This window comes from Apus apus, chromosome 1 (genome assembly GCF_020740795.1).
Source record: "Apus apus isolate bApuApu2 chromosome 1, bApuApu2.pri.cur, whole genome shotgun sequence".
NCBI lineage: Eukaryota > Metazoa > Chordata > Aves > Apodiformes > Apodidae > Apus > Apus apus.
In genome coordinates, this window is record NC_067282.1 from 94,620,078 (window position 1) to 94,644,287 (window position 24,210).

At 35.6% G+C, this 24,210-nt stretch overlaps 1 protein-coding gene across 11 annotated transcripts in view; it reads right to left on the minus strand.

Annotated features, from left to right (window-relative positions):
- The window catches only part of SYNJ1 (synaptojanin 1), a 66,507-nt gene that overhangs the window by 28,822 nt on the left and 13,475 nt on the right, over positions 1 to 24,210 (minus strand). For 7 of the 11 annotated variants that reach the window (XM_051628026.1, XM_051627949.1, XM_051627867.1 and 4 more), the window contains exons 4-18: positions 23,846 to 24,113; positions 21,270 to 21,495; positions 20,013 to 20,096; positions 19,166 to 19,227; positions 18,498 to 18,594; positions 17,035 to 17,204; positions 15,254 to 15,335; positions 12,528 to 12,680; positions 9,387 to 9,552; positions 7,678 to 7,701; positions 3,982 to 4,173; positions 3,771 to 3,855; positions 2,383 to 2,523; positions 1,821 to 2,013; positions 392 to 550 (exon numbers count right to left, since the gene is read on the minus strand). In XM_051628026.1, the coding sequence (XP_051483986.1) occupies positions 392 to 550; positions 1,821 to 2,013; positions 2,383 to 2,523; positions 3,771 to 3,855; positions 3,982 to 4,173; positions 7,678 to 7,701; positions 9,387 to 9,552; positions 12,528 to 12,680; positions 15,254 to 15,335; positions 17,035 to 17,204; positions 18,498 to 18,594; positions 19,166 to 19,227; positions 20,013 to 20,096; positions 21,270 to 21,495; positions 23,846 to 24,113 (2,102 nt within the window). The remainder of the gene's footprint in view (positions 1 to 391; positions 551 to 1,820; positions 2,014 to 2,382; positions 2,524 to 3,770; positions 3,856 to 3,981; positions 4,174 to 7,677; positions 7,702 to 9,386; positions 9,553 to 12,527; positions 12,681 to 15,253; positions 15,336 to 17,034; positions 17,205 to 18,497; positions 18,595 to 19,165; positions 19,228 to 20,012; positions 20,097 to 21,269; positions 21,496 to 23,845; positions 24,114 to 24,210) is intronic. The other 4 variants (XM_051628377.1, XM_051628537.1, XM_051628457.1 and 1 more) reach the window with 2 other exon arrangements.

The window sequence follows — 24,210 nt, forward strand, 5'->3', positions numbered from 1 at the left end:
AAAACAGAGTGACAGTAACAGCATTAGACCTATTACTGCAGCAATTTAAAGTAAACAGTACCATTACAAAAGAATTTCTAGAAATATTTTTAATAGTTGCACCTGATGAAAAGAAAAATATTTCAAGTAGTAAACTCCAACACAAAGTTCTAAAAAGATGAGAGAATGCCTTTTTTTTTTTTTCAGAGGAGAAAGAGAAACCTCACTCCTACAGCTAGTCACTGTATTTGCACCACTGCTTCTTCAGATCAGTTACTAACCCTCCATACCACTTCCTGGACAAAAATGTGAGGTGAAACATGCTGAGGATATAGATTTACAGAAGCATCACAGAAAATTGCTAAAGCCAAAAAGAAAAATATTCTTCAGTGTGGTTACATTTTTAAGATACCTGTCCAGAATTTTTCTGGTTGATAAGCTGGTCTCCTGCTATAAGGGCATCCCAGTTCTGTTGTCGTATTAGCTCCTTAACCTCCTCATTTGGAATATCTATTCGATAATTAAAGTCACCACACCAAAATATATAGTCATGGGAAAAGAGCATCCTTCCCTGTAAAACAAAAGCACACCATGAAGTTAAAAACAATCAAGCAACAAACTTACTAGTTCAGTTTTTAATTGTAAAATAAGCATAATTTCTAGCTGATAAGGACAACTGAAATACATGTTAGTATTTAATGTTCTTATGGTTAGAAAAACGTAGCCAACTGTATGGCATTCAAACATACAGAGTATGGAAGAAGTAACATTTCTTAGGTAGTCTGCATTTCTACAGAAACATGAGTCATCTGAATTGGATTCTAAAATTCTTCATCTTTCTACTGTTTTAGAAGTCTGCTCTAAGATGATGGTTCTTACCTGCTACCTCACAAAGAGATTACAAAGGAGAACAAAATACTACACTGGGATCTTGTGGCACAATATCCTGACAAACTGCAAATTGAAGGCCTTATTATTCAGATTTAATTGAAGACTTTTTGGTTACATACAATTTTCATGACTAGGGAGAGACAGAAGGGCTCTGTTAGTTTAAACAAAGCCTAGGTTTTAAAGTGAGATGTTTTAGTTCCCTCTTTGTTCTGATTTTTCCATTGCCCTTACAAAGCAGATCAAAACAGCAGCATTTAGGAAACTGCTTCTGGGGACCACAAGACTATAATACTTTCAAGAAAAAACGAAACATCACCACAAGGACAACAACTCTGTAAAATAAGAAGTCAGACTCCTGTACAGTGCCATAGAAACTAAAAAGGACAGTTTGACTACAAAATTTAAGACAGCTTGAAGTCTCAAGGAAGCATTTTGTCACACTGATAATTTTATCAAGCATTTACTTGGTTCTTCATAATCCTTTATGAGAATATGGTACAGAACTATACAATTTGACTTGACAAAAATAAGTAAACAAGAAGGTAAAGAAGTTAGTAAAAATAATTCTTGTGTACTGAAAAAAGTGCTGTTTCTTCTGATTTTCTTTCTCATAGTTGATTAACTCCAGTGCCTACAAAGTTCTACTGCATGTCAGGAATCTATTTGGTCTCCTTCCTATGCTAAATCCTTGACATCTAATGCCAGTGAATTCATGCTTCATCATCTCCATCAGTTATTGCACTGGAAAGGTCTATTCTTTCTGCAGTCATCTATTTTAATAAAAATTGTGGGAACTTAATTATCTTGGAGACCTCTTAACCCAAGGAAATTTGAATTCCACAGGAATCTGGAGAGAGTTAAAAAAACAACAAATAGAGCTTTTGGATGACACTGCTGGAGCTCAAAGTGTTTAACTTCTCATTCAGTATGAAATTCGAACACTTACTTACCATGGGAAAACTGAGCTTGCGAGCTATTTCTACAAAGTCTTCGTTTCTCTCTTTAACTTGTGACTGCCCTGCGGCAAAATGACTGCAGACAAAGCAGAGGCTGGATGTATGAAACAACATCCGAATCGCTACTGCACCTTTATTGCCAGTGGCTCCTCCCATGCCAGTCTTTACAGTATCAACAGCAACATCCCTAAAAGAGTTAAACACCTATTAAACCTTCAAATACAATGGCACAGAAGTTAACAGCTTTAAGTATGTCCGAGTATAACTTCATGTAGGTAAGAGAAAGTTTTCATATTGTTCTTTCAGCAGCCACTTGGCTATTTTTTAAAAAATGCCAACAGATATTGAGCAATATAACATTTCAGCTTCTCTAGTATTCTTGGCAGCTGATGAGGCATTTAAAAACAAAGAAAAAATAATTTAAGCAACTAGTTTCCCAGAAGATGGAACAGCTCTTTTAGAGCCCTGCATGCTTCTTAGTACATTTGTGTGATAGCTTGTAATACAAAGCAAACTTAAGGTGACCCAACTTGGGCACAGCTGTGTGTTCACTGACCTGATAAAAGGAGCGTGCTGGGGCCTGATGAACACAAAAAGACAGACTCCCACTAACTGCTCAGAAGCCAGCAGCACATACTTGTTGTCTCTTGATATAGTCTTCTGCAGTTCAGTAGCCCAGAGCTTCTGATTGGTTGTGCTAGCAGTGAGACAAAAAATGCCAGTTTTAAAATGAATCGATTTAAGCAGGTATCTGGACTCTTGATCTAGTTGAATAACTTCATACAACAACCTTAACTAAACCTTGGGGTAGTGAGCCAAAAGCATGTTGTGAATGGTGCTCAAATGCCTCCCAGTTAGAGACACAAGTTATAGATGGTCATGACATCATAATTTCAAATTCAGCCTTATAAAATGTTGCCTCACTTTTCTCAACAACACAATGCCAGGAGACAGGGCTATCTTTCCTATATTTCCGAGACTAGAGAAATAAAACCTAAGATTTTTAAAGGAGCTATTTCCTAGCCTACAGCTCAGACAGTATTGGAAAAGACAAGTGTCCATGGTCTTAGATCAAGAAGAAGCTTCCTTGGAGACCTGATAGACTATGGGTGTAAATGAAAAATATCAGACCTGGAAAGAGAATTAACTAGACATAGTGTGAAATTAGGGGATGACAAACTGCCACGTTGTCCTCAAGACAAAAGCTTGTGCAAAGGCTAACAGTGTTACAGGCACCAGATGCTTTTTCCAATGAGTTAAAGCTCACTAAACACCAGAAAACATGCAAAATAGGCAGACAAAACAATGGACAAAGAGAATATGATCCTAGGACTATGCAAAGACTCCATCACTTGTCTCACCCATCACTGGCAAAAATGTGTTTTCATAACCCATTCTACTGCAATGAGAAATCCAAACTCCACAATAATATAAATAAATAAATAAACTCCACAATAAAATAAATGGAATGATAGCATGGAAGGAAGCCTTGCTTTATACAAATCAAAATCTGATGCAAGACACTATATACAGGCATACCAACAATACATGCTTTTGGAAAGAATTTCACAGGACTTGCTGTTCCCAGCAGTAGGAAGGCACAGAGACTGCACAACACTATAAGCATTGGGAGGTAAATTCCTTCAGTGTTTTAAATGAAGGAAAAATTTAAGTGGCTGCTGAAGATGCAATCCAAAATATGGCCAAGTACTGACTTTCTGGATCCTTGGAATCACATTATACATGGTCTAAGTGATCACAGCTTTCCTAGGGAAAGCTGAAATGAAGTCTGCAATCCTGGCACAGAAACTGGCAGAGAGAACTGGAATACAGTCAAAAATCAATCCAGACTAATCCCAACCATTACAAAACAGGAGATAAAAATTACTTAACATTTTACTCAAAAAATGTGATTATCAATTAAACTAGTACTGTATCACCTACCTGGCATTCACAATGTTTCCTGCATTTAACTCCACCATTTCTTCAAATCCAATGGCAAATATGTCTACAGGCTTGCTTTTGCAATCTGCATTTAAATATTAAAAAAGCCATTTGTCATTTATAATTCACTCAGGAACCAACACTTTATATACCTATTCCAACTATGAAAATCAGAGTTTTTAAGCAAAAATTGACAGAATACAAATCCTACCTTGGAATTCATGAATACCAGCTAACTTTGGTGCATCTAGAAGCCAGTCAGTGAGGGTCTGATTTCTAAAGGCAATGCTTCGAAATTGCTTCCCCCCATTGACATTCCATGTCCCAACGCAGACTCTAATCTTTTTCGGTTTTGCATACGTATAAAAGTTTTCACACATGTTCTTCAGCACTTTTACAGATGCTGCAAAAACATTTGAAAAGACATTATTTTTATACAGAATGGTTCTTTGGAAAACTTGGCAACGAGATCTCTCCCTTAAAAAAAAAAAAAAATGGCAACAAATCCATGCACAGATGCACAGAAAGCTTCTCACAAGGGAAAGTACCTTTGCAGACATATTACTCACTTGGGGAGGACACTGACTGAATAAAAGACACTAGTAATTCGTTCAAGGTAATAAATATATATATAAATAATATAGAAAAGAAACATAATTTATATGTTTTATAAATAACTGTAATTCATTCCCCTTCTCTACAATTTTGTATGGAAACCATTATATTGCATACATGCCAACACAAATATCTACCTCATTTTCACAGAGTACATTTCTGAAATTCAATCTCCATTACAAAAACAACTTAAAGATATTTTAAATTTCTAGAAGTGTAAAAACGTCTGATATACAACATTTACTGAAACGGATAAAGTACATTATTTTATTGTATTAGAGGATGTCTATTTAAGCCACAAATATGGATTATTTTTTAGGTCAGCTGAACTCCTAAAATTCTGCTTTAGTGAGGGAAGTAGGCTTGGGTTCAAAACAATTAAATTCGTTTCTCTGTCACACCAGCCTTTCTCTGTGCCTTGTTTCTAACTGCCAGATGGGAGAGTAATGACCCATCTGTATAAGGCACTGTGAAAAACAAACAAACAGGGTTATTCAGTGACCAGACACTAGAGTCACAGAGATTTTAAAAGTCACCTCATAAATCAGCTGTATAATATACTCATACAGATATGTTTCCTAATGCACTGCTGTTGTCTTTTAGTTATTCTACTAAAGTTTACCACCTTTACATTTGCTATAGAATCTTGGCTACCCAATTAAAACAAAACATAGGGATTCTCTAGCCCTCATGGTTTGGAAACAAACTGGAAACAATAGAAGAAAGTAATATGTTGTATTTGCTGTTTATGAACTTTCACTGCTGAAGATATCATAAATCAACATATGGGCTAATTGCATATAAAAGACAATGAGCTGACCAGTGTGTCCTTGGGGTATTGCAAGTGAATCATGCTTGGGATAATACTTTCTTTATAATCCAGGTAAACAAAGTCAAGGAAACAGCGAGGAGATAACAGAATAGTTTATATCTTCAGGTGAGAGCCAAATACCAAGTCTACTGCTGAATGTATCTACACACTAGGAAACAACCAAGTCAAGAAGTCCACCAAATGCCAGAAAAGCCTCTGAGGGTCAAGGACAGAAGCTACCCAAGCACCTGACCACTGAAGAGAAGCCAATCCAAGAAAGTAGCCATAATACTTACAAATACCCAAATCATCCCAATAATTAGCAGAACCCGAGGAATCCAAAACAGCATCACAACAGCTTTGAAGATCTGCACAGATCAGCCTTTGTAGTACTCTGAGCAAGTTTAAAGTAGAGTTTGGACTTCTCTCCACTTCAGTTCCTTTTTTTTTTTTTTCCCAAATTTAGAATTTTTCACCTTAATTTTAGTTACCCCAAATAATTAATATTTGTTGCAATGCAGCTTTTAAGAAAAGCTGCAAAATTGAGTTATTGCTTATTTAACTCCTGACACTCATGAACACCTAATGTGAAAAATGTGATCGGGACAGGACCTAACTTCAGAAGTGAACAGACAGCATGCTTATTACAAAACTCAAATTCATACCTTTAAACTATCAAGATTTCTAAATTGTAAAACGACTCTTTCTAAATTAGAATGAAAAAATTTTAGAATGTAAAATGTTCTTGCTTTTTCCAAAATACTGAGTAGGCCATTTGTTTTTCAGAGCTCCCGAGCCTCCCACACACATTATTCTCCAACACATTTCCAGCTTTTTTTCTTTTCAACAAAATTATGTCTCACTCTACAACATTAAAAATCCAATCACTTACACTGCTGTTTGTTGCAGCAAAAATATTTTAACTGCTGTTCATACTAAGCGGGCAGACATTTGGAAATCAATTCTACAGAGGGAATATTAATGTAAAATTCTTGGTGGGATATTCTCTGCAGCTGAACTTAGCTGAACTGTTTTGCTACAATGTCCAAACTACTGCAAATATGTTTCTATCTATGCAATTTGTATCCAGATAAAACCCACAGTGAAATGTTACATCAGGAAGCTTAATAAGCAAGGCTGATATAGTCTAGATGGTAACACCATAAATTACAATGTGACTGTTTATTCCAATAAACAGTTTTTAACACTGACAAAATGCCACTGAATCAGGTAATTTCAGATTTATATTACCTGTAACTCATATTTCATTATTTAAGTACTTAGTAAGAGTTAACTAGATGGAGTAATATCCTAATAGAAAAAGCAACATTGAGACAAACATAAGGGGAAACTATTAAAAGCTGAAAAACACAGATTACAGTTAAAGCGGTTTTCCAAGGGGAAAAAAAAAGGCAAAACAAAACAAAAAACCATCAACAACAAAAAAACTCAAACAAAACCAGCGTTAAACACTTCAGATGTATTTGAACAATAATCTAGCCAATAATGAATCCTCAAGCCTTTCTTCCAAAGATCATTCCCTCATCAATCTTCAGCACCCAGGGCTGGTGGCTACTACCTGCACAACCTTGCTGTTCTCTTAAAATGGGGCACTTGTCTGAAAAATTATTAAGAGCTTCCTTGTTTCTTTCCCTCCTCCTCCTCTACCTCCATCTTCCCAAATACTAAGAACATACTTTTTTCCTCTCATCCAGAAAATAAGCATCTCCTCTGGTTTCAAAGAACCTACTTTCAGGAGGTAGCACAATGAACCCTATTAAGGCGATAGGGGTTGGACTAGATGTTCTTTCAAGGTCCCTTCCAACCCCTAAGATTCTGTGATTCTCTTCATCAGGGGTTTTTCATAAATAGATGCTCCAATATTTTCCTTTTTGCATCACATTGCAGAACTATCTCAGTGGGTTTGACTTCACTTTTGCTCCGCAAAACATATCAGCATGTTACTTCAGAGTATTCCACTACAATGTTAAGCTTTGATGGGAAATGGTACAAAATCAGTCCATCTCCTACAAGAAAACAAGCAGGTAGAGCCTTCTAATGGCAAATAAGATAAAGCTACAAAATGTACTGAAGAATTTTACCTCTTATCCTAAGCAAAACACTTAGATAAAAGTAAAATACAGAAGCTTCCCTCCCAAATAGATAAATAGATATAAAAACCCCAAATTCCTATACTGCTAGAATCAAGCATTTGCAAAAACAAAATTTTTAAAAATTGCTTGTTTCTCTTTATAACTCACATCGAAGCAGAACTCCAACATTTTTCACCCCTGATATTTTCATTTTTCTTGCATTTAAGAGTTATTCTGGATGAAGGGACTTTGAGGCACAGGAATGCCAGATCCAAACACTACTAGGAAAATGCAAGCCCATAACCAAATATGCAAATAGACACACGAAAAAAACCAGATAAGAACAAGAGCTGCTCAGATATTTACAGCTAAAGTTACTATACTATACCTGATTGTAATGATTGTTCTGAAACTATGGATGCAATAAGAAGGAAACAAGAAAAAAAATAGTTAAATAAGTAATAAGTTTTTAAGTTTTCCAGCACTATGTGAAAGAACATGCTTTAATATACAATTTAGTACACAAAACCTTTTGCATCAGTTAAAGTACATCTTTTATGCTGCAAAATCTACAAAGTTCCACAACAGTATTAACAAGTAATCTTATCTTGCTTTATTAATAACGTGCTTATATATGATGAAGTTTCTCTCTATTTAATTCACTACCTAGCAGAAAGTGCAGGTATTATATGCACTGAAGACAGATTCATGTTTCTCAGCTGACAGGAGGTGCAAATATGAAAGGACAGCTTGCATCCACAGAGAAAGTGAGAGAAATTAAAACTACTTTCAACTAATCTCGAGGTGAGGCAGGTTTAGCAGGTTTCAGATACAGGAAAAGTTACAATTCCATGAAACACTGTGGTAACAAATAAGAGGAAAATTGGTTTCGTGTAGGAGATATATAGACATTCACAAGATGAAGACTACAATTGGGCAAGAAATTTTTTTCTTGTGCCACAGATTTGCACTGAAGCTTTGACACATTGTTCTCATTCTAGGTTAAGAAGTGATCAGGACAAAGGTAAAAAAAAAAAAAAAAAAAAAAAGGAAAAATTAGGAATTAATCCTGAAAAACAGCAAAAAACCCACCATTTAGGACACTCTTGGAAAGAAGACTCAAATTTCAGTTACTTCTTTGCCCAAGAATTAGCTCCTCTGTTTTTTATCCCAGGTGAGTTCTCTAAATACCACACTTACTATTTTCCTGCCCATCAAACCTGCAGAAGGATGGGAAATGACTGCTGTTCTGGGGACTGTGTAGGCTACAGCTCTGAGTGAGGATGCAAGATGCTGTGGCTCAGCTCCCTGTTCTGATTATGTGAACGAGCTGCCTCTAACTATACCTTCCAAGCCCTGCATGACTATTCTGCCTAAGCAGAGTTTCTTATTGAATTTTCTGATTTTGATGTATTCACTGAGTTGGTGATTCACACAAAGCCTGACAAGCTTTTGTGGTGCACACGTTCCTGGGAAAGATAACATTTTGTGACAGAAAATAATTCATCAGGAATTTTTTGATAGCTCCAGTTAGCTCCAATTTTCTTCTATTACCAAACCTCCTTTTTTTTTCCCCTCAGAAACCAAAATGAAGATAAATATCAGCATTCCTATAGTTGAGAAAAGAATGCTTTCTTTCTTGTTTAACACCACGGTGAGAATTTCTTCACTGACACGACAGATCAAATTAAGGAATACATTTAGCAAGCAATAAAAAACCCTAATGTTTTATTAAATCAGGATTTCCACCCCTGCAAATTCAGCATACAATTGTCATTATTAACATTTGCTGTACGTGGATGTGAAGAATCAAACAGAACATATCTAACATGCATCTACTGTAAAGTTCTGACAAATATGCTCCACAAATATTTACCTGTTACACTGCCAGACATCAACAAAATATTAACAGTAAAGAAATTACTGCAGCATGTTAGTTTGGTAAGATTAGTAAAGCAGAAGTAACTTCCATTTTTTAATAAGCCAACAGAACATCAAATAGCATTTTTACTTTCCAATATTACTTTGAAAACAGACTCCATACAGCTTTCTTACACCAAATAGTTAAGAGACATTAAAATCCTGAAAGACACATACCGCGTAAACTGCTGGTGGTTAAGAGAGCCCGTGCTTTATCTGCTAAATCACTATTTAGGGTATTTCCCAATAATAAAACATCAATGGCCTCCTGCTTGGAGCTATCAAAAAAGTTATTTTGAATCGTTCTGGTCACAGAACGAGCACCATCCTTCAGCTTTCCAGCCTGTTAGGGAGGAACACGTATAAAATATTTTATGTTGGACATTGCTCACAAAAACATTGCTAATATTCAGTAACATATTTGTACACTGCATTAATATTTTTTAAAAACTAAGGCAATTTCCTTCCTTAAGTGTTAAATAAAGTCTTTGGAGCCTACTGTACTTTGTCTATATTTTTTCCAAATGCTAAAGAACATAGTAATACCTTCAATGCATATCTAACAATCAGATTATTCCAGTTTAAATTATTTAAATTAATCAAAATACTGCAAAAAGGGAAATGATTTTTTTTCCCTACACCCTTGGTCTTAAAAAATTAATATAGTGGCATGTTTAGACCATGATCCAGGATTTTGGGCTTTTCCCCAAATAGTGAGAGATGAGCAAGCACTTGAGTCCAAATGTCATGATACATGAGTTTGTATGTATATGCACATATGAGCATATTACTTCAGAATTCACATTCTGAAATACCCATGTTAAAAAAAGAGATAGGTTTAACTAATTAAGACCATTTAACTTCTTAAAATAACATGCAAGTCTCATGCAGGATCCCAGAAGGAACACATACACTAAGCTACAGCTACATACAAATCACAATGCTGTCATTGCACACACGGCACACAAGTGGCACGATTGAACAGTGCTCCAAAAGGACAGCATCCAGCTGCCTAACCTAAACAAGAATATCCAAGAGATGTACTGCTACTACAGATATTCTCTGTGGGTCAGACACCTAGAGGATAATGTAATTAACATGTCATGCAGTCTCATACTTGATTCAAAAACCAGCAGCGTTAATCTGTGTACACAGCACTCACAATGACTTCACAGGCACAAAGATATTTTCTGGATTACAGGGTTTATTGTGTTTTATGCACTTATGTCTTTTGCCTGTGAGGTGTATGCAAACACATCCTATTACATTTATATGGAATATAAACTGTAATCCATCAGGGACGCTGCTTGGTACTGTTTCATTATAAAATATACTCAAAGTTTACAGCTTGCATTGTTTGTGACGGTCTCTTAAATGCACAAGGAAAAAAGACAAAAGCTTAAGAAAACTACAAAACCAACACATAATTTTTTTTCTACAAATTGTATTAGACAACAAGAAAGAAACTACTACTGAGTCAAGGATAAGTAGTAGTAATTTGGCACCATGATTTTTGGAACACCATGTGGATGAGGTGTTGGGGAGCATACTGTTGCAATAGGATTTTAACAGGATGCTGCTACCTTTCTGTCAGACAATGTGTGATTTACGACATGATCCAAAATACCACACTCACCATTCACATTTCAGGCAATTAATTGAAAGGAACCCAGAGAAAGCAAAAGAAAGAGCAGGTAAGGAGTTAGATGTAACAAGTATTATAAAACTTTAAAAAGGACTGTTTTTCAGTACAGAAATGTACATTAACATATTTAAGCTTAAAATAGAATTGCAACTTTAAACAGTTTGACTACATTTTAAAAAATATTACCAGAGTAGTTCAAGAAGGTACTGAGTAGTTTCCCCAACAGAATGGCAAGTATTTTATGGCTTTGCAAGTATTAAAGATCCTCTTAGAATAGATGGGCTTCTATCAGAGACACTGTGTTTGGTTTATGAGATGTGGTACTCGTTAACCAGGGCAGGGATGCCTGGGACAATGATTGACTATTCTGTATTAGTACAAAGACAACAGAGTAAATGTATTCTGTATTTTACAGATTAAAAGGGGAAATGTAAATACAGTACATGCATTTTACATAGTAAAAAAAACCTAATAGGCACATTAATACATTAAATTTAGGAAAAGAAACAAGGTTGAATGAGAAAGTCAGGAGAAGGGCAGATACCTCATAAAATACTTACTGTAGTTTTCCTGACAGTCTGGCTGACATTTTGGTAAGAAAATAAAACTAAACATCTTTAACCCCCATACTAAAATACAAGCAATTCCAAAATGAAAAAAATCTTGTGTGCACCAGTTATGGATAGAGTAAGCAACGAGTCTATTTTACTAATTTTCTTTTTCTGCAGCTTACTGTAAGCCTTTGTACATGTGTAGAAAAGGACCTTGGTAGGGTTTGAATGAACAAGTGATGGAAAGACAGAACATTTGACTATGAATACATAGTAGATAATATCGAATGAGAAGCAATGCATTCTTGAATAAAAATAACAGCATGAAAAGAAATTTTTTAAGGAACAAAGGGCAAAAATTGCTGAGGTTCAACATTTTTTTGTCTTGAAAGGTATCACCTGACAAGGGAGAGATTTATAGAAACAAACAAAGCAACACTGTTAGAAGAAAAATAAAAGACAGCATTAGGAAATACGAACAACTCAAGCATCAACATAGACAAAACAAGTCAAAGAGAAACAGAGCATTGTACTGTCACACAGTAGGAATTGTTATCACAACATTCGAAGAAAAGGCAGAAACAGAATTTGAGTTTTTTTCAGTAACTGCAAAGCTAAAAAAATAGCTGGAGGAACATGCAAACAAAACAAACCTAGCTGCAACCTGTTAAATTCTAACACTGTTAATAAACAATAAAAGCACAAAAAAAAAAAAAATCCAGCAAAACACATTTTAAAATAAAAGAGATATAGTGAGTGAAACTAAAATAACAAGAGGCACTGGTACAGAGAGAAAAATAAAAATATGCAAATAAATGAAAGTGTATTTGAATATATATTTTTCTGAACTATGATCTAAAGAAATAAGACTTCTAAGCCCACTTTCCTACAGATTGGTGTTATCTGGGAGACATGGGCATGGCTGAGAAAGGATGTACTGAAACAAGATCTGGTCATCAATATAATCAACGTTATGCCAGGGTTTTTTTGATTGGTTGGGGTTTTTTTGATTACAACAAAAGCACATTTCAAAAAGAAAACCTCATAGCTGTTATATGAATGACAGGTGTTTTTAAAACCCATACTGAATGCTACTAAAGTTTTTAATAAAATGTTCTTTACCTTAGCTTTTCCTTCAAGGGCTCCAGTTCCAGCATAAATTTTACTGACAGAATCACCATTCACAGACCACATGGACCGGAAAACTTCCTGAAAGCGAGTAACCAACTGAGGCTTCTCAGCTAATCCTAATACCTCCAGTTGTTTTGTTAGCATCTGTAACAGTTGAAGACAACATTTGCAAAAGAAAAATAATTATGTCTATTTCTTAAAAGGCACATAATATTTTTTCAACAAATATGCACTAAAAAAACCCCTTTGGTTTATATGCATCATTCTGAACAAACCGACATGTCATGTTTGAAAGGCTGCATCGTACATCTAACTTGAGCACCAGCATTTCATTTCCTTTTAAAGGTGTTAATACAGTAAAAGGATTACATAGATAATGGGTAAATATTTTCCTCTAAAAACTCATTCATTACCAGGTAAACTATTTTTGGTTCTCCAGTCTTTCTACTTACATAATTAAGAATTAGAGCAGTTCATGTTCTTTCTCAAATAAGTCTAATACAAGTGCAGCAGCAGCTGCTGACTCTGTGGTCAGTGAAATAGCAATGGCTTCTGCCACTCTGTTTTCATGTGTAACACACTGCACTCTTTATCCTTATAGTCAATATACCTGAATTAATTTTCCATGATGCACTGTGTACATTAAATGCATTTAAACTGCACATATATGATACATATTCATGGTTTATTTTACATCTAAACACATTACTTAAACGTAGCATTATGCTCATGGATGTAGAATGGGACATTGTACCCTGTTTGAAATCCTGGTTCATGGAATCATAATTACGAAAAACAAGTCAAGGAGGTTTCAACTGTTTGTGGTTACCAACATAATACTGAAAATAAATATAAAAAATTCAAACAAAATAAGAAGCTATTTTCAAGAGGATTTAGACATCTTTAAAACTTCGATGCATCCAATGGCATTAAGTAGGAATCTAAAAGGAGAAACATAAAATTATATAAAAGCAAAATCCTGAAGGTTGGGCAGGAATAAACAAAAGTTACAAAATGAAACTTGCACACAAAATTAAGTAGACATACACAAGCAAATAAACTTCAGAAGTTGGGTGCTTCATAGTGTAACTTTAGGTGGTCACCCAGAGCTCAGTACTTGTTATATGAAGTATCTATATTTTAATATCTCATTTAAATAGAATAAAGATTTACCATTTTCTTTCTTTTAAATTATTTTTATACTTTTACCTCTCATATTTTAGCTGAAATAATAGTTTATATCTTGCCTAGGAAAAGTTTGAAACATCTGGTCTAAAAAGCAAAAGATGATATTCAGTCCAGTTCTTAAAAGGACAAGAAAGGAAAAAATAGAGCTGCAAATTTAACTTTGCCATATAAGTACTGTACACATTAAGAGTGTAGAAAGATTCAGTTTTATGCCATAGAAAACTACTGTATTATCAATAAAAACCAAGAGGCTCATTTAAGATAACCTAATTGCTTACTTCAAGTTTGCATTTCTACCTCCAGTGAACTGCTAAACTCCCAGACAGTTTTAGGACCAGGAAAGACTTTAAGGTAGTCATTTGTGTCTCCCATGACAAAGTCAATACATAAATACAACAAAATGCTGTGAGAATTACAAAGCATACTGGTGCTCTTTTCAACACACAGTGAACTAAAAAAATCAGTAAGAATTATTTTTCTTAATTTTAGTAATTAAAAGGTGTGACCCCCCTACTGTACATGCAGAACTGGAACAATGGAGAAAAAAGACATTAGATCTCTCAAACCGTTTAGTATTTGCTACAGTATGTACTGATGTTGAATGTTAAGAGAAAAGTTTCCAGAGTATTTGCATGAGGGCATATAGTTCAGTATTCTGTTCGACTAAAACTCCAATGGCAACAGCCAAGCACAAAATATTCCAGAATCAGAGATTTCTGTTGTAGAGCCAATGGATTTTGCAGTTCTTACAGAAATTCTCTCCTACAGATGCTAAAATAAGAGCATTTTAATTAAATAAAATTCAGAAAGCAAAAGAATAATCCCTTTACTTAGTTTTATGTTACACCACCCATAATTTTTAATTTTTAAACATTCTAAATATTTTACCTTCAGGAGTAAAATTTTACTCCATCAATTCCTATCAGGTGTTCAAGATCTACTACATAAGCCTGCAGGCTAGAACTTCTGTTTCAATAGCAAGCCAGTATGTTGAAGTACAACCTGGCGGGGGGACTAAATCCCACCGTTAATTTCCAGCTCATCAATTTGAGTGTGGCCAAAGCCTCAACCATTATATTGTCCCCTGAAGAATTCACAGCACATGCTGTGAAAATGCAAACATTCAGCACTGGTGGATGCTAAGAACAGCAATCCTGTATGCTGAAGAACTTGATCTAACAGAGTAACTGTGAGTGCACCAGTTTTTGTCAAGGACTAAATACTTCTAACACTTCTAGATTTGCAAGCCTGAACCTTAACAGGCATAAGAAACTGACTTATATAAAAGAATGAACATTTTTCATAATGCTGCATGACTACTGTTTAATTACAACTACTACACAACAACTGCTTCTGTAACTACTAGGATCTGGATGCCCCAGAACAAGAAAAGTATCATGCTATAAATCAAACTACCATCTATGAAACATATTAATTCACCTTTCATAGCCAGGGTAATGCTACTTTTAAAGCCTAATTGCTACAGAAGCATCAGGAACAGTTGAGTAACTGGACACTGTTTTTCCTACCTCTAAGCCAAAGAAAGCCTGCACGCTGTTTGTTCTATCCAGACAGTCCAAGCAGTTTGTTCTGATAGTACCGCTTTGATATCTGTGCCAAGGACAACGAGAGACAGAGAGAGAAAACAACTGAAATAACCCATTTAACACACATATCGCCAAAGAGAGGGACATCAAGATCTGAACCAGAATACTAAAACAGTGTATTGTCAGTGAATTTTGCAGAAAACAAATGAATTTCCTGCAAATAACATGAGTCTTTCTTCTTCCGTTTGTCTCAACTCTCCTTGCTTGCATAAAGTGATATGCAGGATTTAGTATTCTTTTCAAACAATCCAACTAACACATTTCCCAAGAATCTCAGAGGGACATAATAACTCTTAGTTAAAAGAAAAATGAAAAAATAATATTAGGACAGTTCTTGGATTTGTTTAACTAAACTAGAAGTGAAGAATTTGTGATGAAACTAAAGCAAATTTCAACTCCTTTTTTCTTTCTCTTTCCTCCCCAGATAAAAAGAAGCCTCTCCCCTTTAGCTCGACAGATGCTTGAAGCCCTGAGGCACCCTAAGCTGCACCTCTGTCTTTGAGAGAAGTCCCTATAAAGCTCTCAGAAGGATCACGAGACAATATCCATGTTGTTCTTGCCTGGCTATGAGTATGAACTTTTGGTGGCTCTTCTAAAGATAGACAATTATTCCTTATGTTCCTCATTTCCACTATACACTTTGTCCAATTAAGTCAATAAGACTTCATCACATTTACTTGAAGATCTAACCATAAATTGTAGAAAGTTTTGAAGAACTTTCTTCAATATTTCTTTTTTTTGTTACTATCTCTGAATTTGATTTGAAATACAAAGCAACTTTCTATCTGTGTTAGAAAAAACCTGACTCTCCAGAGGAGATGGGACCTAAACACTCTCCCAGTAATCTAATTTTATTCAGGCCTACTCAAACCTACCCCTGGGCAGTTTAATCCCACAGCCAGGTTAGAGCACAGAGTGGCACAGGAATCCTCTTCTTCTCTCCCACTGCACTAAAAGATGAAACCCACTGCACATGGCACAATCCCTTTGCTCAACAATTCTCCTTTTCATAGAGAACCTCACTCAGCAGTTTGTTCTGGTATTAATTAAAAGGAGGAAGGGTGTGTAAGGGGGAAGAGCAGGAATGTTGCCTATTTCTAGACCTGCTTTGCTTTTCCTGCTGTGAGAAGCACAGCCTTTGTTCTAGGAAAAGGGGTGGGGAAATAGGCATAGAAGTACAAGTACAGCAGATCTGGTAAGTATGGAGAAGAGCAGAAAATATGCATCTCATTCATATTTGTGGAGAACTGAATCCCTCAAATGGGGGATCCAGGTGCAAACAGATTTAGAAGGCTGCACTGAACATCAGCATTTACAACAAACAGAAAATGGTATGCTCCATCACTGAGGAACATAGGAATAACATATTACAGGAAGATGGAAAAATATTCATTCTTTCATCCCACATGTGAGTGCACCCAAAATAATGAGGTCAAAGGCCTCATGCCCCACTAAGTCAATGCCCCATCCATGTTTCAGAGAAATTTTCTATTAAGATTTTTAGAGGATACTCAGGACAAGGCAAAATTTTAATCAAGTAAAATAAGTTACTTATATTTCAGTTGCTGAGCATCATCCAAAGATAAAACAAAAAACAACCACAGCAGTAACACGTTTTTTTCTTTTCTTCTGGCTAAGGGGTGAAAAGCATCCCTGAAACATAATTTAATTTGAAGAAATTTACAGAAGTTATACCCACAAACCTTTTAACTTCTTTTCCATCAAAATAAAAAAATCCACACTCTAGGAATTTCTGGACTTGAGGTTTAAGCACACTGTGTAGTTTTTCTGCCTTTCCGCCTTTAACCATTTGATGATAGTCAAAGTTCACCATTTTGATATCAGCTGAATGTTCAGATGCTTTCAAATGGTTCTGACATTGTAAAAAGAGGGAAAAAAAAGTATAAATACACCAATATCTGAACATACAGGTAAATAAGAGGCTACAAATACTTTTTTAAAGCTGTTTCATTAGCTATCCTGTTTACTACACGCTCTCTTAGGCAAAATGAAACCATTTATCACTATTGTTCAGCAAATTACTCAGAACTGGTATTTTGCTTTTGTTTTTTCTTTTTCTTGTCACAAAGTGAGTTTTCCCCTTACTATACTAGGGGTCACCAAGACAGTCTACAGCCTCTTCTCCTGTTAAAATGCTTCCATTTGCAAAGAACTACTTTAGGCGAAACCCCTTTCACTAATAATCACCATTTTAGACATACCTCCCAGCAATGGGGTCTGAGTAAATATTCCACAAACTACTACTAAAAAAAAACCCAGACAAATTATCTAGGTTGCTGTGGAGGATGGCTTAAGCAAAACTTTCCCCAATATTCCCTGAAAAATCCTGAAGTGCTCACACCATCTTTGTTGGCAAAGTTATGATCTGCACTGGGATTAATATGCATCTGGAAGCACTAATGCCTCCTACCAGCATAGCTGGATACAGAAAGGAGACTAGTGAATGGCCTAAGATATTCGACCATTATAATACAAAGGGAAAAGGAAAAAGGGAGATAACAGATGGCTGTTGACATGTTCTCTTGGCTTCACACAGAACTTCTCAAATTGTCAGTATTTATGGACTACAATGAGACAGTTATTTTTAATCTAAGTAGGGGGAATTCAGTAAAATGGTGAAGTATGGTTAACATCTGACCAAACATTTTTATTTAATCATGAAGCAGCTTTGATGTTTAAATTGAAAAATTAATTTCTGATTTAAAAAAATATGAAGGGATATAACTACGAACTCCCAGGCAAAGATTTTTAAAAAAAACATAATTTATTAAATACAACAAAGTATTGTTTATTTATTCACCAATTTTATAGTGCAAAAATAATTTTTAAAATAAGCCACTAATAAGCACGAAATATTAAGATAATTGGAAATCCCTCCACAGTATCTATGTTGCTATTATACATTTTCAGTAAAGTAACCCACCTGAACATAGTCAAACACTAATTGTACACAGAGTTTTTAAAGATTCAGTTCACATTTTGGATCTTAAGCAGTGCTTTTAAGATACAAACAACTTTAACCACAAGTGGTAGTTGCTCCAGAGCATGGCATACCTGTTTCATTTTTCAAAGGCTTTTGAAAAATGAAAAATAACTTTTTCATTTTTCATAAGGATATGCACAGTGAGGGAATTTTCATACTTACCTGGAAAGCTTTGCTGAGCATGTGCTCCCCTTCTTTTGCCCCAAGTAAATTTACAATAATTTGCTTGCCATATAAATTTTTAAGAGTTTGGAAATGCCTGTTAATAGAAGAAAAATTCCACACTCAACTTCTGGCATGCAGAAAATTAACACAAACACCTGCAACACTGACTGAGACACTGCAGAAATGTACTGGGTGCTCTAATAACTGCCACAAGCATTTTATTATGTCCAAACAAATAAATGTCATTCAATACTAGCATGCAACCACTGACTGCTATTTAATTAGGCTAATAGCACCAATTTAACAATGTACGTTTAGTTAAAATCATAAAGCTGTGAAGCTGAAATGTCGTGACAGGAATAAAATATAAATTTTATTTTTATACAGCAGCTGACAAATACAGATTATTCAACCTAATTTTTTTTTTCAATTTTAAAAAGATATTTCACTATTTAAAATTTTCTTCACACTTTTCAACAAAGCACTCAAAGGCACAAGCAATAGTATAGAAATCTGAAAAAGCTGTCCAGGCAGTTCACTGCTTTGCTGAACCACACATTTGTATAGACAAAGCCTCCCATTTGGAACAACATCTCCCAACCCTCTGTTGCACCACTTATCATAAGCTTGTAGTACATTAACAAAAATTAAAGACATTCTTTCACCTGTCAAAAGCTGGTGCATTCGCCTCAAAACCCCTTGACATTCTGACACGATGGGATCCCACCTATGACATGAAGATTACATTAAATTACTTGTCTTCACACATAGGACTAATTGTTCTTCAAAGGCCTCTTTTGATCTCACATATGGCCTAAAAAATAATTCACTTTCTAAATGAAATCTCAAAAATGTATTCTGCTTGTTATGGTGTGCATTCTTTTCATAGGCTTTTCTTAAATTCCTCTTATTTTTTTCTAAAACCACTTTCTAAATTTAATATACTTAGTCATATCATCTAATTACTTCTTGTTTTGAGTAAAGGGCATGTAAATGTTTCAAGTCTTATTGCAAAAAGCTTGTCTAGATGTCCAGTTTAAAGAAGCTAGAGTCACAGTGAGGCACCAACTTATTTTAATCTTTCCTCTAAAAACTGTATCAGAGTAGTAGTACTTGCTGATGCAATCCTTCTTTCAAAAAAAATGGGGATGAAATTCTATTACAGTAACTCTTTATCTGTATTGACTCTTGAAAAGACATCTTCAAGAACAATTCAGAAGAAAACAGTTTGTTTGGGTGCCCTTAGATAATATATCTTAAAATACAGTAATTTAAATTAAAACAGAAAAACTCATAACTAAAGAGAAAACATCTAGAAAGCAATGGCCATTCAAATCTTGTGCAAAACAGGATTCAGAGACTCAAGAAGCACAGGCTTAGTTAATTAAATGACAGCACCAACTTGCTTCCAAAGGATAACCTCATCCTGAGAGGTAAATATACAGAAGAGTCTAAACTCTACTGTAAGATGTCTAAAAAGACATAAATAAGAATTATCTGTCTCCTGTTTACCTGCAGGCCTGGCTGTTCCCAGAATAATGGAACGGATCCTCGAATCTGTATGAATGATGACACAGAGTCATCTAAAAATATCACCTATTAAGAAAAGCATAGGATTAATAGGCATTACAGTGTAAGGTTTTAGGTTTCTTAGTCTTAGCTAAGAAGTAACAGAATAAATGATATATACACTACAATAAAATCCACAAAGCTAAAATATTAATTGTTCCCTAGACTTTTCTCTCTATCCTTTCTGAACAATTCATAAAAGAAGGTCTAGCCCTCTCATGCTTCCTTGCAAAATCATGGTTCACAACATTCAAGAAAATACAGCAAGCTGCTGTTACTTGGGTCTGAATGACTTCTGTACTAAGAGTAACTTCTTAAAAAAACTTGCTAAGACCTTCCTGTAGGAGCAGTTCTAATGTACACCAGTGCACAGAAAATAACAATGCAGCCTATTCAGAATACCTGTGCAGCATCAGTCATCTAGTGACATTAGCCTGCCAATAAGCTCGGACAGAGAAACTGTAACAACAGTGTTCTGACTAAATTCCTGAAACTGGATGCCTACAAGCAGAGCACTTCCTGGATAAAAATCTACTGAAGTCACCAAGGCTTACACAAAGTGTCAGGAAGTCAACCAAAGATGCTTACTCACATTAATACAGTTGCAGGAACATCTTGCTAACTAGGTTATCATGAGAAGTGAGCAAAGAAAGGCCATCAAAGAAAGATTTAATTGTTTCTTGCATTTCTTTACAGTAAGGGTGAAGATTTGCAAACAAATGGGATGGAACTACATTGACCTTAAAAACTACCCTTCAGAGGAGCTGTGTTAAGAAACCACAGAAATGCTTTGATCTTTCCAGAACTACAAGGTACTATGTAGTTGCGAAAAATTATTTTTGCTTATTTCTAAGGTCTTTTACTATTAGCTCAGGCCAAAAGAAGTATACACTCCCCTGCAGCTCAGGAGGCTGAAAGGAAGTAGTACAACCACCTACAACAGTTCAGCTGATGGATAACAGCTTCTTAAGCTATTGGAACCAAGAGCCATGCATGCTCTTACCCTAAGCTACGCTAAAAACCAAGACGATCAAATTACATAACCTACTTAGAATCCTTATTTAGCAGCAAAGGAACTATTCCAATATCTGCTGGTTACAGACTTGACCTGTGATCTCTTGATTTAGAGCAAAAACCTACCCATACACAGGTTTATCTTGAGTTCATCAGCCAAGTAATGTGCACTGTAGCATAACCTACCTGCTCTGTTTCAACAAAATTAGCAACATGACCATCATCATTTGTTCCTCGGACATTAAATCTGGTGCCAGCCCGTTCACAGCTTAGTCGTGAAATGAGACAAGCCTTTGCCTGCTTGTGAGCTGCATATATTGTCCTTATCTCCACTCCCCCACACATGAGACGTAACAACCAGTCGTCACAGTTCACACCATAGTGCTTCAGATGTAAATGCAGTGACTGGTTCCTATCAGGAAAAAGAAAACAATTTTTAAAATAACTGGAACAAAATAAAATGCAGCTCAAATTGTTGAGCCAGCTACTAATTTTGTACCCCCTAATACATATAAGAAAACAAAAAAATGCATGTTATAGTTTTATGATATAACTTATTTAAATATACTTCAAAGAACGAAGTTTACAACAGCTTAAACTTTTGCACAAAGCCTTGAATTGTAATGACCTTAAAAAAATAACCCTTACAGCCTCTGCTCTTCAGCCAGCAAAAAACAACACTCCAAGCTTGTTTATATTTCTTCACTCAGCTTTGCTTTGAGAAGCCAAAGATTACAGACTATGGGAAAGGGAAGCTAGAATTCCAGTTGTGGGATTACTTTTTGTGATGGGCAAAGCACCATTCAATTTCACAACACCACAAAATAAAGCTGGAAAAAAACATGTAGTCAAGGTACACTGATTACTTCTATTATACAGCACGGTAACACATCCCTTGCCCAGACAAGCTTGCAGGAATACATGTCAATTGCAGGGCTCAGTGTTGGTACATTATATACTGCATATACTGCCCTCCAATACCAACTACTACTCAAAGGAAAGATCCAGTCTGGATACAACTGCTTATGATGTAGTACAAATGGACACTTTAGTAAATAAGTAAGAATAAAGTTTGGGCGTTGTGAGGTTTTTCTGTTTTACCTCAATCTAGTGGGGCTTGGCTTTTAATCTTCTTTGGAAACATTCCCTTGCATAAAAAGGAAGTAAAGTTTTCTGCATAGCAAAGAAAAGTAAACTCTAGTAAGATGGCTGGTTTTGTCACCACCCAGAAAATTCTACCATGATTGCAAATAATGTACTTGTATGAAGGCTGAAGCTATTCACTTTAATATTAGCCTTTTCATTCTAAACTTCCATTAAAAAAATAAAAATAAAAAACCTGTGACTTATCAAACACCTTGGTTCAATCACTAATGAAAATTTAAATCCCGTTAATCAAACATGCATTCACTTTACAGAAAAGTATACAAATGCATTACAATAAGAGACTGAAAAAGCAAACAATATTCTTTCCCTGGGGAATCTGAGATTGGAACTTTTGAATAGAAAAAGCCCAAGAAAGCTTACTAAAGTGCATAAACAGAATAATTTATTTCTGTTATTGACTTTTAGAATTTACATTTCCATGTCTTGGAATCTGGGACATTCCGTATACCTCCTGCAAGGGGTGAAAAAGAAGCCAGGTAACTTCAGAAGTTTTATGACAGAGGTCAAAATCAGGCAAGCTTATCTGGACAGCGTCAACAGGCATCATCATTTTTCAAGCCTTGGAATACTGACTTCTCAACAGAGGGCCCAGTCTTCTTCCTCATGCAGAGACAAACAGCTAGATTCCTATAACTCCTGTAAGCCTGCATCAAGGTAGATGTGTTTCTGAAGACCGGAGCTTATCTTCCATCTTAATACACATTTTTTTGTCTTACATACCAACTGATCATATTCCTCTATCTGACAAAAATAGTGGCAAGGAGTAGAACAGCACTGGCACATATGCTGGAGTTGCTTTGGTGTCATATATATATTGGAGGGAAGAGGGAGGTTTGATGTAGATTTTCATCTGTTCAAACAGCACACTGCCAAGTCTTCAAGACCTTTCCAAGTTTCAGGGACAAAGACCATTTTTAATAAAATGTCAGTATATACAAGAGTATGTATCACTGGCATTATTTAAGCTACTTATTTGCCGAAACAACAGTGTTCCTTTCACCAAGAATTCTCTGTGTGAAAACCTATACTTTATTAAAAATTATTCTATAAAAAGGTAGTTCAGCAGCCAAGCGATGTGCACTGTAGCAGTCTACCTGCTCTGTTTAGCAAAGCAAGCAACATGAAAACTGTGTGAAAAAACTTTCAAAACCCTTTCATATGTCAGAAACACACTTGGAAACTCTATATAAAAACCCCAACATTTCAGAATGCAGAGAGGTGAAAAGATTGACATTTTCTTTAAAGCTCCATTACCACACTAATTTTTTAAAAACTGACACACTCGATGAAGTATTAAGAGACACCAAAACTGAAACACAACATCACAAAGACTGTTGAGATCAAAGTACAGGATCACAAGCAGTGAAAATCTGTGTTTTCCAGTTAAGAAACTCCAACTGGCCACAGAAACATTGTACCACTAGTAACTTAAGTCCTTAGAGTTACAATAATGCTATTCCATCTCATCAACATTTGTGGGACGAAAGTGTACCTTTAAGAGCTCATAAAGGCAAGGATAAAAACTTGCCACAAATCAGTTGGTACAGACATGCATTACTCTGTAGAACACCTGATGAAACACATTACCAACTCACCAGAAAAACCTGTTGTCAGTGGTGTGCTCCTGCATGCTGCGGTGAGCGTTGAGGCTAAGATCTAAACTGACACCAGTCGCAGACCACGCAAAATAAAAGTTCCCCGAGTTCAAAACTTTGCGCACTTCTGAAATTCGATCCTCATCTGCTGAGTCAATTCGTAACGATACAAACTCAGTGGAAGTAACTCGAAAAACTTCTGAGTCTTGAATCTTTCCAACAGACATGCAGCCTGTTACTAGAACCAGATAATGTAACAATGTGTCTCCTGGAAAAGAAGAAAAGACGCAGGTAACAGAATCAATCTTTGGAGTGATGTTGATGTATTTTATATGCTTAAATGCACATAATCTGACCCCAGTTTG